General features: G+C 35.5%; 1 protein-coding gene across 1 annotated transcript in view; it reads right to left on the bottom strand.

The window, feature by feature from the left end:
• The window catches only part of UVRAG (UV radiation resistance associated), a 436,868-nt gene that overhangs the window by 249,045 nt on the left and 170,105 nt on the right, over nucleotides 1-17,718 (bottom strand). Inside the window, exon 7 of the mRNA XM_044668156.1 lies at nucleotides 5,217-5,322. Within this exon, the coding sequence (XP_044524091.1) occupies nucleotides 5,217-5,322 (106 nt within the window). The remainder of the gene's footprint in view (nucleotides 1-5,216; nucleotides 5,323-17,718) is intronic.

Raw genomic sequence — 17,718 nt, 5'->3', positions numbered from 1 at the left:
GCCTAGATTAATAGCAGAATTAATAAAATACCTAAATAATCCAAACTCAGAAAAAAATTGAATTAAATCATCAAAGAACTCCCTAAGAAAAAATCTCCAGGAGTAGACAGATTCACAAGTGAATTCTATCAAACATTCAAACAACAACTAATCCCAATACTATACAAATTATTTGACATAATAAGCAAAGAAGGAGTTCTACCAAATTCCTTTTATGACACAAATATGGTACTGATTCCAAAGCCAGATAGATCAAAAACAGAGAAAGAACACTATAGACCAATCTCCTTAATGAACATAGATGCAAAAATCTTAAATAGAATACTAACAAAAAGACTCCAGCAAGTGATCACAAGAGTCATTCATTATAATCAGGTGGGATTTATACCAGGAATGCAAGGATGGTTCAATATTTGGAAAACCATTCACATAATTGACCATATCAATAAGCAAACCAACAAAAATCACATGATTATCTCAAAAGATGCTGAAAAAGCTTTTGACAAAATACAACACCCATTCCTATTGAAAACACTAGAAAGTATAGGAATAGAAGGACCTTTCCTAAAAACAATAAACAGTATATATCTAAAACCATCAAAATTAAAAGCATTACCAATAAGATCAGGAGTGAAACAAGGATGCCCATTATCACCTCTATTATTTAACAGTGTACTAGAAACACTAGCGGTAGCAATTAGAGAAGAAAAAGAAATTGAAGGTATTAAAACAGGCATTGAGGAGACCAAGCTATCACTCTTTGCAGATGATATGATGGTCTACTTAAAAAATCCTAGAGAATCAACTAAAAAGCTAGTGGAAATAATCAACAACTTTAGCAAAGTTGCAGGATACAAAATAAACCCACATAAATCATTAGCATCTTTATATATTTCCAGCACAACTCAGCAGCAAGAGGTAGGAAGAGAAATTCCATTTAAAATCACCCTGGACCAATGATGGGCAAACTATTCCCCACGGGCCAGATCCAGGCTGTAGTTTGCCCATCACTGCCTTAAGTAATTTCCTAATCACTACAAAGGAATAATGAACTGAAGAATTTCATGTGGACTGGAACAACCTCCAGGAATTGATGCAGAGTGAAAGGAGTAGAACCAGGAGAACATTATACACAGAGATGGATACACTGTGGCACAATCAAATTCAATGGACTTCTCTATTAACAGCAATGCAATGATTCGGAACAATTCTGAGTGACTTATGAGAAAGAACACTATCCACATTCAGAGGAAGAACTGTGGGAGTAGAAACACAGAAGAAAAACAATTGCTTGACCATATGGGTTGAAGGGGATATGATCTGGGATATAGACTCTAAACAACCACTCCAGTGCAACTATCTATAATATGGAATTAGGTCTTGATCAATGTAACATGTAAAACCTAGTGGAATTGCACGTTGGCTATGAGGAGGATGGGGGGAAGGGAGCAGGGAATTTGATGGGGAGGGAAAGAATATGAATCATGTAACTGTGGAAAAAATATTCTAAAAAATAAATTATAAATCAATTAATAAAAATTAAAAAAATTTTTTTAATTTAAAAAGGAAACGACATCAATAAAAACCTACTAAAACATAAACAAAGCAAAATAAAACAAACAAAAAAAAACGTCCTACTATATGCCAGGCACTATGCTCAGTACTTTTACAAATATTATTATTTCCTTAGAGTCTCACAATACAGTTGAGGACAATGAGACAAACAAAAGTTAAATGATTTTTAAGGTGTCTAAGATCTAATCTGAACTCAAGTCTTCTTGAGTCTAGGCATAGTTCTTTATCCACTATGCCACCTGGCTGTCTCTATAAGCGACTAAAAGCAATGGCCCTTAAAGCTATAATTTTTCTGAGGTCATCACCTAATATACTACATTAGTAGTCACTGAGCATCCAACCTAAGGACATTTTCTTCTCTTGCATCCTATAATTTCCATCCTCTGGTAAGTTATTCAAAATTCTAAGCACATAGAGTATTGTGATCTAGAAAATGCATTAAAGAGTATCCCAGGCTCCTTCACTTACTTAATTCTTCACTATCTTATTCTTACTGTAAAAAAAGTCTTTTAATTTTTAGTCTTTTAAAATAGTATCTTTATTAACTCTTCCATCCCCCGCAAAAAATGCCAACTCTCACCATCTGGGAATTTCTCAATTTATTTGGACACTTCAAATATCTCTGATGCCTGATACAAATAAAGATGGCTCTACCTGTTGTGAATATGCTGTTCATCCCTGGTTCTGTGCCAGGTGCCAGTGAATACCTAAGGGATGAAGAACTTAGGCAGTCACTCCAGCAAGCTGAACTGTGGGCTGCCTAATGTCTGCATGGCCAGGGTGCTATCTTCAATTGAAGATGGAATCTATTGTAAACTCAGGATCTATTATAACCTCCTAATTAATTACTCATCCTGGCATTACCTGGCTCAAACTTCAGAGTTGCTAGGATTTTTGTTGCAATGACTTTCTTTTCTTTTTCCTTTTTTTTTTTTTTTTTTTTTTTAAAAAAGAGAGTACTTCATGTGTTATTCCTATTACGCACAACACCTAACAATCCAGGTCATTTACTATTAAACATAAAATATGGTTTCCATTATGGAAGGAATATGCCAGGATAAAGACTAAGGGGAGGATTAATGTGAGTACCATTGGGCTTTTTTAGAATAAGTAGGTATAAGTGACTCAAGTCACAAGCATAGCCCCTCTTAGTCAGAGATATCTGGTACAAGAATATAGGCAAAACCTCAATAAGCTACTGTTCAATCTAGCTGGTAAAATGTACTGTGACCTGCCTTTGGTAAGTTGACAAATTCCATGAAAGGCAGTGACAAGAAGGACATATAACTCTTTGGACCTAATGGACTTCTCATTCCACCATGTGCTGCTATTGCTACTGATCCAGGTACTACTCATGGGTAGGGTACCTAGAGTGTCGCACCTTTCAATAACATATCCCTATTAAAATGCTTGTATAATTACTATTATTATCCAGTAAAAGAAGTTTGTTATTGTAACTGTCTCAACAATTTAGTCTCATCAAGTCCTGACCTTGCACTTAGCACCAATATATTCCCGGCCTGGAACAGTTCATACGGTCACAAATGTACACATATGAATTTATATCATATGGCACATAAAAGATTTTTTTCATGTTTATTGATTGACTAGTTTAAAATTTCATCTATTAAAAAGGCATCATAACTACTTCGTGATGTTCATCAGAAGTCATTTATCCTTTATTTATGACAAATATCCATCAGTTTTTTTTCTTAAACCTTATTTTCTCTCTTAGAACAGATATGATGTGTTTTAGGAAACCCTCAGGAACCCCTGAATCACCCTAGATAGGATTAGTAGGCTTCTCCTAGACTGAACAATAAACCTTCAAGCACCCCAATAATCTCAGCCTAAACAATAGTAGACATAATCAAATCTTAAGTACCCTTTTGTCTTGGAAGTTTCTCCCATTGTATCTAGGCCTTTCCCAGGCAGTCCAGCTGCTAGCTGGAACCCTTCTTCCCTTCTCTCCATGTAAGTCAATCAGTTGTCCTTCCTTTCCTTTTTTCCCCCAAAGTGTATATAAGACTCCATGTTCTTCAGTTCATAGGAAATTCCCATGATGGACAATTCCATTCCTGATGCATTTTCCCAAAGACATTGTTCCCAGAGTCCCAGAACTTGCCTCTGTGTGATGTTGTGCATGATTCTGTGTGGTGGCCATAAGAATTCTGTCTCCCTTGTCCTGATTAAAGACTTGTTCTTTGTAAATGCTTTAATGGTTCTATGTTTTTCCAGGTTGACAGATTCTAAGTGCGGCTTCCAAGGCAAAAGAGTGGTAAGGACTAGGTAACTAGAGTTAAATAACTTGCACATGGTTACACAGCTAGGAAGGTCTGAACCTAGAACCTCATGTCTCTAGATCTGGATCTCAACCCACTGAGCCATGTAGCTGCTCCTATTGGTCCTTTAAAAAAAAAAAAAAAGAGTAACAAATTTACCATCCATTTTCCTAAACTTTAAGAGTCACAAAATGTGAGAGTTGAAGGGGCTATAGAGATCACTTAGTCCAAACCCTTTCTTTTATAATGAGGAAAATGAGTCCCAGAAAAGTTAGTCACATGGATAAACATACGGAGAGTGAAGAGAGGGTTAAGAGGAAGCAATTTTTTGTATATCACGCCTAGATTATAAAAATACACTATCCTACCTCTGTTTTTAACTTTCAGTCCAGTGTTCTAAACACTAGGTTAAAAAAAATTCAAGCCCAAATCTCCCAACTATAAGTCCTTACTTCAATCACTGACATAAAATTTAGAACGCAAATCTAAAAGGGACCTTAGAGATAATGTAGTGATTCTAGAGCTAAAAGGAATCACGGATATCAAGTCTAAGACCCTGGCCTTCAAGGTAAGAATGGTTTTTTATATTTTTAAATAAAGTTTTCCTATTATATTTTAAACTGTTAAAACCATTTTTAGCTCAAAGCTGCTGACCCCAATCTAATCTGACCCCTTATTTTTCAAAAAAGGAAAGTGAGCCCTACAGAGATTAAATGATTTACCTAAGTTTAAACTAGTAACAAGCGAAAGAACCAAAATTCAAACCCAGGTCTTATATACATTTTCCTTCTGCCACATCATAAAAGAAGAAGAAAAATGAAACCCCAAAGAAAAAGTAACAAGCCTAAGTTTTATCTTAATCTTATTTGCTTTCATTGAGGTTTCTATTTTTCTGGGGGAAAAAAAAGGATCATCAATCTTTTTGTTAAAGAAACATACTGATTGAAAACTCTCTATTATACCATGACAATAACATTATACCATGACCAAGAAATTTTTAGTCACAACTTTTTAAAGTCAACTGCTTGTTTAAGGTTTGCTATCTTTTTCTCTTAACACCTATTTTCACTCACTATATAATTCATGTTTACATTTCACATTTTAAAAGAAATAAACGCATTGCCTGTTAATATCTCTTGCGTAATTACAATGTACTCCAAAACTTCCTCCAGCAGCTTGAGGTTGCCATAACCCAACTTAGTTTGCTAAAAGAACAGAAGTTTACTTTTGAACCTTTAAAAGCCAATTTAAGTCTGGGTGGAATGTTCTTACCCACTGTTCCCTATTTCCCTTCCAAAGAATATGCTGAAACTACTAGGAAATCAAGGGGCTTAAAGAAGGAAAAATATCTAAACCTACCAGCTCATTGCTTGTGGATGTAAGTCGTAGTTTTTCTTCAATCTCCTTTCCAATTTTCTGAACAGTCACCTGAGTCTGTTTAATTGCACATTGAGCTCTGTGAAGCCTGCAAACAAAAGTTACAGTGAGTGAATCCCAGCTTCTTGACCCAGGAGAGGAAAGGAGAGAACTTGTGGTTCTCATATCCTTTCAAGTTTACAAAGACAGCATTTTTCCCATAACAATCTGCTAAGATGAAGCTAGTTCAAGGATTATTATTCCTATCTTACAGGCAAGAAAAATAAGGCTCAGACAACTGGAATCACAGACCCAACTGGGAAATGTCAAGAGGTAGGTTTCCTACCTATAGCTCCAGACGATTTCAGGGCACCTTTCCACTGGGGCATATCTGCCTCCCATGTGGGTATGATCATGCATCCCACTGATTAAAAGCACCAAAGCCAGAACAAAGAGAATAATACAGTACTTTAAAAATTCTTTTTCGTAACAATCCTGTAAAATTAATATCTTTATTCCCATTTTACAGATGAAAAAAACTGAGACACGATGAGGCTAACATTTATCCTAGGTAATAAAATGAAGACCATAAGAGTATTTGGCCTTCAAACCAAGTCATCTGACTCAAGGCATCAATGTTCTCTGTATTATACTACTTCATACAGAGATATAAATGTGCAAGAATGGCATACCTATTCATTCAAGGAAACATCAATTTCTTAAGTCCTCAGCATATTTTAATGTATTCATAAGGGCTATAACAAGTACCAAAAAAATTATTATCCTGAGAGAGCTCAATATATATAGTTCATTCTTAATGCCAGAAATAAAATTATAGAGAATAAATGCTAGGCATTAATTTTAAAATGAAAGAACTAAAAAGGACGTCAGAAATCAACTAATATAACTCCTATCTTTCCCCAGGAATCTCTTCAATAATAGCACAACAAGAAATTATTAAGCCTTCACTTGGGAGACTTTGAGGAATAGACAATATAAGTAATACTCAGGGAATCCAACTGCATAGCTAATAAAAAACTAATCTGAGAAATTAGCAAGAGATGACTTACTAGTGATATAAAAAAATAACAAATTTCCATTTTAAGTATAGGCCTGAGTTGTACTAAATGTTTCTAACACTCATTTAAAATATGAAATTCTTTAATTTTTTAATCATTAGGAAATTCATCCATATATTGAGCTAAAATCTAACACCATATAATTTCCATTTGATAAACTTGTCTTTGTCCTTCTTTCATATATAACAATGCCTAGGACTAAACTACAAGCAGTCATGGTTTGTTAGTAGGTAACACTATTACAAAATCATGAACTCAAAGAATTTTGAAGTTGGAAAGGGTCCTAGAAATCAATTAGTCTAAACCAGTGATTCCCAAAGTGGGCGCTACCGCCCCCTAGTTGGTGCTGCAGCGATCCAGGTGGGCGGTGATGGACACACTTTTTTTTGTATTACATTCTATTCTGAGTTCAATAAATAGTTTCATAATTTCCAGTGGGCGCTAAGTAATATTTTTTCTGGAAAGGGGGCAGTAGGCCAAAAAAGTTTGGGAACCACTGATCTAAACCCTTCACTTTACCAATGAATTAACTAAAGCCCAGGAAAAAAAAGTGACTTCTCTAAAAGTCAACAGCTAACAATATGACTATTACTTAGTAATATTTACACAATGCTAAAAATAGTCTAAAGGCCTGAATTAGACCTGAAGACACTGATAAAAAAAGAAAATGAGGGGTGAGAAAGAAGAAATTAAATAGAAAGGGGGAGTCAACAAGTGGTAATAACTGGAAACTTGTAAATATAAAGGAATAAGCTGCAAAATAGACATAGGGTCCACTAGTAACCCCTCATCTCAACATTTGGCCAAATAAAGGCTACTGCTAAAAGGTAAATCAGAAGAAAAGTTTTAAAAGTTTTCCTATTTCATATATCCTTCATATATTTATATATAACAAAAATGATCACCACTCCATACTGACTGCAATTTTTGTGGAAAGGATGTCTTTACATCAGATCTAATAGAGCTAATTCCTCTGCCAACAATAAGATTATGCTCCCACGCACTTAAACATTTCCACAGCACTTTGCATTTTCAGAAACTGTTTTATGTCCACAGAGAATTCCTAAATTTTTTAATTTTTATTTTATTTTCTTCTCCAATTATATATAAAAATTGCTTCCAATATTTTTTTAAAAAATGAGTCTAAAATTCTCTCCCTCCTTCCCTACCCTCCCTAACCCCACCCCATTGAGAGAGTAAGCAATCACATAAAATATTTTTCCATACTAATTCTTTTGTGGAGGAAAATGAACAAAAAAAATTAAGAGAGTGAAAAAAGTTTTCTTTGGTCTGGATTCACATTATATCAGTTCTTTTCCCCTGGAAGCAAATGCTATTTTCTTATCATGAGTCCCTTGGGATAGTTTTGGATCACTGTGTTGCTGAGAATAGCTAAGTTAGTCACAGTTGTTCACTGTTCAGTATTCTTGTCACTGTGTATAATGTTCTCCTGGTTCTGCTTATTTCGCTCTGCTTCAGTTCATGTAAATCTTATGTTTTTCTGAATTCCTCCTGTTTATCATTTCTTACAGCACCATAGTATTGCATTATAATTATATACTGTAACTTAGTCAGCCATCTCCCAATTAATGAATGTCTCCTCACTTTCTAATTCTTTGCTCCCATAAAAAACAAAACAAAACCTGCTGTAAATATTTTTATACATATAGGTCCTTTTCCTTTTGTGTGTGTGTGTGTGTTTTTTTTTAATCTCTTTGGGATACTAACCTAGTAACAGTATTGCTAGATCAAAAAGTATATACTGTCTTATAGCCCTTCGGGGATAATTTCAAATTGCTCTCCAAAATGATTAAATCAGGGGCCAAAATCAAGATGGAGGCTTAGTAGCAGCAAAAGATCAAACCACTCTGACAATCCTTCCAAACCAATCTTTTAAAAGTACCTCAAAATGACAGAAATAAAAAACTAGAATGATAGAATCAGTTCACAACTCCCCCAACAGTGCATTGGTGTCTCAATTTTCCCACATCCCCTCCAGGTTTTGTCATTTTCCTTTTCTGTCAAAATAGCCAATCTGATGGGGGGGGGGGGGGAAGCAAGGGTACCTCAGAGTTCTTTTAACTTGCATTTCCTAATAGTGATTGAAAGTATTTTTTCATGACTATAGAAAGCTTTGATTACTTTATCTGAGAACTCCCTATTCATATCGTTTGATCATTTATCAAGTGGAGAATGACTTGTATTCTAATACATTCAACTCATTTCTCTATGTATTTGAGAAATGACTCCTTTATTAAAGAAACTTGTAAAAAAAATTGCCCCATTATGATCACTGTGTATTACTCTCCACCCTATTTCCTCCTGTTTAGTTTCCAACCACTACCTCCCCCAGTTTGCCTTCTTTTCAATCAACTCTACCACCTTTCTTTTACATACTTCCCTCCTATTTTCCTGTAAGGAAAAATAGAGTTCTACACTCAACTGGTTGTGTATATTCTTTCTTCTTTGACCTAATTTTGATGAGAGTGAGGTTCACATACTCCTCTCCTCAACCTCCCCCATAATTTCCAAATCCAAAACAGGATTTCTCTTTCCTGTTTATCTTCTTATGCTCCTATTTAGTCTTGTTGTCCATTCAGCTCTGGTCTTTTCATCAGAAATATTTGAAATTCCTCTTTTTCAAAGCCCGCCCCCCCCCCCCGAAGGATTATGCTCAGTTTTGCTGGGCAAGTGATTTTTTTGTTAAAATTCTAGCTCTTTTGCCTTCTGGAATATTATATTCCAGGCCCTCTGATTCCTTTAGAAGCTACTACATCTTCTGTTATCCTGACTGTGGTTTTTGAATTGCTTTAGTATTTGAATTGTTTCTCCTTGACCACTTGCAATATTTTCTCCTTGACACATTCTGGAATTTGTCTATAATACTCCTAAGAATTATCCTTTAGGGATCTATTTCAGGAGGTGCCTGGTGGATTCTTTCAATTTCGGTTTTGCCCTCTGATTTGAGAATATCAGGACAGTTTTCCTCAAAGATTCCTTGAAAGATAATGCCTAATCTTTTTCTGATCATGACTTTCTGGTAATCCAATAATTCTTAAATTGTCTCTCCTATATTTATTTTCCAGGTTAGTTGTTTTTCCAATGAGATATTTCACATTTTCTTTTACTTTTTCATTCTTTTGACTTTGTTTGATTGTTTCTTGATGTTTCATAGAGTTTTAACACATGATTTCTTGAGTGAACTTTTGTACCTCTTCTTTCATTTGGCCAATTCTACTTTTTCAAAGAGTTCTTTTCCTCAGTGAACATGTATACTTCTTTTCCCACAAGGCTAATTCTCTAATTCTGCTTTTTTAAGAAGTTCTTCTCTTCAGCCCATTTTTATATATCTTTTTCCACTTGGCCAATTCTGTTTTTTTAAGTTCTCTTCATTGGATTTCGGTGCCTCTTACCAGTTGGTCTATTCTATTTTTTAAGATATTAATTTCTTCAATATTTTTGTGCCTTTTTAATCAAGCTGTTGACTTTTTTCATAATTTTCCCATCTCACTTTCATTACTTTGCTCCATTTTCCCTCCTCTTGAGGGGGCAACAGGTGGTACATTAGAGTGAGAGCCAGGCCTAGAGATGGAAAGTCCTGGGTTCAAATGCCTCAGACATTTCCTAGCTGTGTGACCATGGGCAAATCACTTAACTCCCACTGCCTAGCCCTTAATGCTCTTCTGTCTTAAACCAATACACAATACACAATATTGATTCTAAGATGGAAAGTAAGTGATTTTTAAAAGATTCTTTTTGAGCTCCTTCATTAATTCTTTTTGGGCTTGAGACCAATTTCTATTTTTCTTGGAGACTTTGGATGCAGCAATATTGAGTTTGTTATTTTCTGAGTTTGTGTTTTGGTCATCCCCGTCACCACAATAACTTTTTATGGTGAGTTTATTTTTTTGTTTGTTTGCTCATTTTCCAGTTTTTTTGTTTTATTTTAATTTAGAAAACTGATAAAAGTTGGGGACTGTAACACTAAAAGGAAAGAAGCACTATTCCAAGCTTCAAGTTCTTTGTGCAGTTGCTTTCAGTTCTGGCTCTGGAAATCTATCTGTTTTGTTTAAAAAGTAAACTGGGAAGCCCCTGTATGATGTTTATAGTAAGTGGTCTGGGTTTAACATAACCTGACCTAATAGGGTGCCTTCCCTCTGAGACAGATATCAAAGATGGATGTCTCTCTGCCCTTTACTTGAGAACTGTTAAAAGGGAATTGAGAAGCCCCTGCAAGGATGTAACAAGCAATCAGAGCTTTTGGTTACTTTATCTAGCAGGGCAGTTCCTACAGTAACTCTAAGGAGTGAGTGCCTTTCTGGCTCCCTGAGTTGGGTCAGCCTAACCTGACAAGGGTGTGACAAGGGATAACATAGCAGCTGTGCCAGAGAGAGACAAATACCTCAGGAAAAGGAATGGCAGTTTGCTAGGAATTTTACTTTACCTAGCTTCCTAGAGTGTTTTCCCCCTGGGACAGAATGCTAGAGTGAGAGAGAATGATGGTTGATTAGGGCTTGATTTTGCCCAATCAAAGTAGATTCCCTTTCTCTAAGATGACCCCAATTAGATATCCCCTTATGACCGACTGAGCTGACTGCTATAAGATGGTTTATTGAAGTGCAGGGTGATTGGATTGGATCAGGAAAATGGGTAGCAGGTTTCCCTATCTACCCCCTCAATGCACAACAATCTTCTGCCCTCAGTCAAAACCGAGGCAAGCGTAGAAATCCTTTCTTAAGCTAGATAGTTTCTATATATTAGTTAACCCTAGGCTAAGTAATCAATCAAGTCTCTAGGATGTTAGCAGTTCAGGGTTGAGAGATTCACTGCTGGCTCAGAACAGTCACCCTCAGGGCAAACCCTCCAGGTAGACTGCTATTTCAACTGAGTCCACACAGAAGTAGATGTTCAGGAATCCAGGAACAGATACAGGAATATAAAAGATGTTCAACAAGAATCACTTTTGCTCAGGATTTGTTGGAATAGTCCAGGAGAAAGGTTCACAGCTGTCTCTCCTCAAAGAGTCCCAAACCAAACTCCCCTGGTTCCAATGGTCCCTTCTCAGAATACCATTGCCTCTCAGAATCCTTCTCTCACCAACATCCCATGCTTCTCTTCCTGCTTTTTCCTGTTCCTGCACATTGCTTGCATCTTTAGCAAATCCATCTTCTCAGTTTTCAGTTCTTCCAAGATGGAATGATTTAAGGAGAAGTGAGTTTAATAATCTCCAGGTCTATGCTCTGGTCTGGGGGTAACCACAAGTACTCTTTTCCACCTTTCAACTATGACTAGGGTCCCCTGCTCTCCTATGGCTACAAGTGTTGATATGTGCTAGTGCTCCTCCTCCACCCTAAGAGTGCATCCCAGAATTGCTTCCTGGATCTATGTATGAGCAGTACAAGAATCTGGTACTCAGAACCTGTGGTGACAGGGACGACCAAAACACAAATTCAGAAAATAACAAACTCAATATTGCTGTATCCAAAGTCTCCAAGAAAAATAGAAATTGGTCTCAAGCCCCAAAAGAATATTTTTCTGAGCAGTTGTCCCACCCTACTTACTGTCTGTGGCTGAGAGCACTGGAAGATTTTGCCATTGCTTCAGCTATACCCAGAATCTGTTGCAGTTGATAGGATGAGGCCTGCCCTGGTGTGGTAGGCTCCACCTCCACCCTGGCATACTAGATCCCTCGTGTAGGCCTTCTAAGTTGTCCTGGGCTGAAAAAATTACTTTGTGTTTTGGGAGAGTATGCTGCTCCAGAATTTATTCTGAGGCATTATATCATAGCTTTTTGGAGGGTAATTTGGTAGCAATCAGATGGATCACTGTACCTTCTCTACCATACTGGCTCTATTTCCCACAGAATTCTTTACCTCATTACTATTCTTTTTTCTTAGTTTCTTAACAGACACAAGCATTCAATAGTTTTCTCAGATTTCCAAGAAATTCCATGGAAGAGACACTACCCTACCCTTCAAGATCCTGGTTGTAGTGTGATTTTGTTGGCTTGTTTTTAAATCCTGCAATAACTATTGCCATATCTCATTTTGTACTTTGGGGTATTTAAAAGAATAGAATTCAGGTTACTTACTGTAATGACACAATAGCCTCGAGATTTGTAAATACATGAGTACAGAAGATAATGAAAAGGAGGCTGGCCTCTTCAGTTTTATCTCATATAATTCCCTGTCTTAATAAGGCAAGGAACTTGAAAGTAGAAAGAAAAAGTAAGTTAAAGATGGGAATAACAAGGTATAAGGGAAAGGGAAAGAGTCAAATTTCTAAAAAAAAATTTTTTTTGTTTTAGAATGTTAATATCTTTGGCAGTTAAAGTCGTATGACCCAGTAAAAATTTACTTTAGATCAGTAATTGGGAAGAACTCTTCTAACATCCCAAAACACAGCCCATACTTTTCTTCCTCCATGTTTGGCCCCATGTTTTCTCTACATATGGAATAGGCTCTTTTTCTCCCTTCTAATAACTATGAATCCTTCAAGACTGAGTTCAAATTCTACTGCTTCTCTAAAGACTCCCCTGATGGCACTAGTTAGAAGTGATATTTCCTTCATATGCTCCTAAGGCATTTTGTAATCTTATTCATATTATAACTAGTATCATACACACACACACACACACACACACACACACGCACGCACGCACGCACACACGCACACACAGACAAATATGGGTGTATATTCTGTGTTACTCCTACAAAATTTTATGTTTCCTGAGGGCAATGTGAAATAACAAAAAAATACTGGAAGTAGAAGTAAAGAGACCTGAATTATTAGATTAGGAGCTCTGTGACTATGAGTAAGTTGTTTAAACTTACTAGACCTCAGTTTTCTCAACTACTAAACATAGAGAATATCACTTAAAATCTTTGAGGTTGGGACCCTTTTTTTTTTTTTTTTTTCATATCTCCCTCACTCAGCTCAGTGCCTACCACAAAATGGGCATTTAATTAAAGCTTGATAACTAGATGACTGAAGTACCTATTCCAAAGGGATATTATAAGGAAAGTGCTTTATGCATCATAAACTGTTGAACAAAGGCAAATGATTATTACTTTTTTTAACTCCCTTAGGACCAAGCATATTAGATGGTAAAGAATAGGTACTTTAAAAAAAATGCTTGTGAAATTGTTAAACTGATTTCAAAATAATCAAGATTTTAACTTTTCTAAAGTATGCAAAGCATATTACGAAAAGATATGTTCTTTTGATGGTAACAAAGAGCTAGAAACTAAGGATGTCCATCAATTTGTGAACAAAACAAACTTACTATAAAAATATAATGAAATATTATTGTGGTATGAGAAATGAAGATTTTTTCCTATTTTCAGTTACATGTAGAAATAATTTTTGACAATTGTTTGACATTTTAGAAATCATATTTTCCACCTCCCTGCCTTTTCTCCTACTCCCCATGCCATAGAGTCTGATATAGGTTATACTTGCACTTTCATATAATATGTAATTCCGTATTGCTCATGTCATAATAAAAGACATACCACACATACAATAAAAATCTCATGAAGGAAATATAGTGGAAGACAGCATGATCTGATCTGCACCCAGACTCCAACAGTTCCTTCTCTGGCTGAGGAAGCATTTTCATCATGAGTCCCTTGTGGATACATTGGGAAATTTACTTTGCTAACAATGGTTTAGTTCTTTCACTGCTGATCATTCTATAATATTTGTTACTATATATATTCTTGTCATGGTTTTGATCACTTCACTTTGCATTAGTTCATGTAAGTCTTTCCAGGTTTTACTGAACTCATCCTGTTTGTCATTTCTCATCACACAACAGTACTCCATTACAACCATACACCATGACTTGTTCATCCATCCACTCCATTTCCAATTCTTTGCCACTACAAAACTACTAAAAATATTTTGGTACAGATAGGTCCTTTTCCCTTATCTATTTGAGATATAGACCAGTAGTGGTTATTGCTATTTCAAAGAAGATGCAGTTTTATAGCCTAAAATCTGATTATATTTATGGACTAATGATGCTGAGTGAGTTGACAAAAATTGGAGAACAATTTATACTCTATCATTAATATTGTAAAAACAAAAACTTTAAAAGATTTAAGAACTTTGATCAATGCAATAATCAATTATGATTCCAAAAGACTGATGACAAAGAATGCTAACAACCAGGAGAATAATTTAATAAAATGCAGAATAAGATACAAATTTTTGGACATGACCAACATGGGAATTTGTTTCAATTATATTCACTTGTTATAAAAGGCCTTGTTTATTTTCTTGGTTGTTTTTTTTTTCATATTTAGGGGGAAGATGATGAGGAGAGAAAAAAATACATGCTTGATAATTGAAGATTTTTAAAATTTTAATTTAAGAAGATAACTGTGTTCTAAATAAACAGCTAACAAATTAGGGAACACTAATCTAAGGTAACAAAAATCATCACAGGTAAAATTCATTGTAATTATTTCAAGACATTACTAATTGGAATATCTGTTGATGGAGGAAGCAACAAAATATTCTACTGCTTTAAAAAGAGTGGGGGAAGGAAGAAAATGCTGTCTGAAATTCACTGGTACTATGCAAACAACCTTGTCAAATGGTTAAGACTTTGAAAATAAAAATGATTCATGACCATAATTAATGTATGACTTCAACTATTTGGCTCTTACTGCCCCAGACGATTTCTGATCTTACCTTAGGGGCTTAAAACACACAGACAGAGTCACATTTCCTCCAATCTCTGTGTTATCCAAATAAAATTTCAGAGCCCTTTCTACATCAAGACAGTACAATAACGTTCCCTTTGTAACTTAGCAGGAGAATAAAGTTTTGGAGTACTGGGGCTTTTAAAAACAACACAAAACATCTCGATTCCACCTCTGGGAAGGAAGCAATCACCCTATCTCTTTAACTAGCTACCTAGTTTCAAGAAATGTTCCTTGGTTTTGCAAGCTTGAAAAAAGAATTCATAAGGAAAGAGAGCATTACCTACTCCCCTGCATAACTGAAGAGTGACCAAAATGCCAACTCTGAAATATAAAAAAACTCTTCCTATCATTGATGCTGAGAAACAAAAATAATACTGAATAGGCTATATTATGGTCAGAGAAATGTTATTGTTTGTGAGTGGAAACAACTGTCAGTGTGAAAAAGACCTGGGATTTTAATGCAATAAGAATCCATAGTGTAATATATAGTGCTCAAAAAAGTATTCATTCTTGGGTTGCATTAGAAGTACAATAAGCATAACACAGGAGATCGTGTTACTATTCACTGCCTGCACAAACTACATAGAGAATAATGGGTGGTACAATATAGAAAATACATCAACAAAGCAGAATACAAAAAAAAGTAGTGCAACCACGATTTGTTGATAATTTTGTCAAAATTAACCCATTTTACATATTCATGTACAATAGACTATATGGACAAATCTGTCCATCTTTGGCTCAAAGCTAAATGAAAAACTTTTCATTTTCATTTTGAAGTTTCACATGAAACAAAAGATATACAAATATAGAAAGTCTTACATGTAGGTATAAGTTTAATAGAGACTGATAAAAATTCCATCAGTAAGTTTTAATACAACTGAAATGATTGCAAGAAGTACAATTTAGATAATTAATAAATCATACTGATGTAATATTGTATTTTCTTGATATATCCTTTAGTTTCAAAATAATTTTAAAAGAGATTTTCACTTACCAAACAAAATAACTGAAGTATTTCCAGTTGTTTTTACCATCAATATGCTATCATTTTTCATTTCTACAGGGATGTGCAGTACCACAAGAGTTAAAGACACAAAGTGCACTGAGAGTGAGTGCTGACAATTCTGGATTTAAACTCCTTGACTGTACAACTGAGTATTCTCTAAATTACTACCAACAAATAATATAGGTAGTGTTATTTATGTCGAATTTAAAAACAAGAAATAGGAGCAGACTACTCCCATCACCTCATCCTTGAAATCCTAGAGATTCTAAGCATATATTGGAACACGGCCACATATCTTATACCTGTTTCACATGTAAGCACCTTCAGGCAAGGACCATACTTCATACATCCTTTTTATATCTAAGCCATACTTAAAGTCATGCATTTAGGAAAGAATGATGGCCACAGAATTGGAAGACGTGGGATTGAATTCCCACTTCCCTTTGTCAGAGTTGTCCAATCTGGGAGACTCAATAACCATCTTGGACCTTAGCTTTTTCCACTGTAAAATGAGAGGAAATCAATTCTAAAATTCCTTCAAGTTCTAAATCTTATGATTCCCATGATCAGAATATTGGAGGCATTCTAAATACTTATTGAAGGATGGAATATGACTTTGTTCCAAAACACCAGAAGACCATCATAATAATACCAGCTTCCATGTTCTTTAGTTTAGACCTTTCACAGAACAGGATACAAGGTCTAACTTTGCTTAATCCTCAGTGTTAACAAGATTGAATCAGAAAGGATACTATTGCCAGTTGCAAAATTGCCCATGCTTTAATGGAAAAGTAAATAATATCAGGGTGGGTGGGAAACTCTTATTGGGCAGACTGAAGTTGGAACAAAGGCAAGGGGTACTCAGCATGTCAGGTTAAGCAAGAAATGCTCTCAAAAACAAACAACATTGGAAAATCAACACAGTTATAAAACAACAGTCAACTGCTGGCATTTTCAAATTACATCTCAAGTAACAGCTCACTTCAAGAAAATGAAGTTTCAAGAGAACCACATTTGGCTTAACAGCAGGTTAAATTACTCCCAGATTTTCTCATAATAATGTCCATGTGCATTTTAGTGAGTTTAATTTAAAATATATGCATTTTATATTAAATAAATCTTATGAGGTACATTGACTATGTATGTATGTATAAAGACACTTATAGAAGCTAAGTAGCCTAACCTTAATTTCAATTCAAAAGTCCTTGAACTATTCCACCAAAATATCTTCAACAACACTGGAAATAGATCTGTGACTCAGACTTCCATTTGTTTCAAGATATTTCTTTGGTGATCATTTATGACATTAGATTTTGAGTCTATGTGTGTAAATGGAATTAGCTCATCTTCATTCATAGTTAGATTGTCATCCCAGACAACTTAGTGGGGAGGAGATTAGTTACCCACACGTGACAATAAGTAACAAATGAAGAACAAGGGACTGCCCTTTGGGCAGTCCAAAACAGTGTTGAGGCTGCCATTTGTCCACTTGAATTAGAGGTGGATAAAGGAAGTGACAAAAGATGCTATCCTTCATATATGCTGGTAACTTCCTGTGGAGGCAGTTGGTGCTTTGAACTTGGGTGCTGAAGGATCTCTGCTGAGACCTCAGGCGGCTTCCCTCTGAATTGTCACGTGGGTAAGTTAGGCTGACTTCCTTTCGCCTCTCTTGGCATTTCTGGAGGCTCTCACCAGGTCCGGAC

This window comes from Gracilinanus agilis, chromosome 3 (genome assembly GCF_016433145.1).
Source record: "Gracilinanus agilis isolate LMUSP501 chromosome 3, AgileGrace, whole genome shotgun sequence".
In the NCBI taxonomy this organism is placed as follows: domain Eukaryota; kingdom Metazoa; phylum Chordata; class Mammalia; order Didelphimorphia; family Didelphidae; genus Gracilinanus; species Gracilinanus agilis.
Note: the sequence above shows the minus strand (reverse complement) of the source record. Positions and strands in the feature narration are given on the sequence as shown.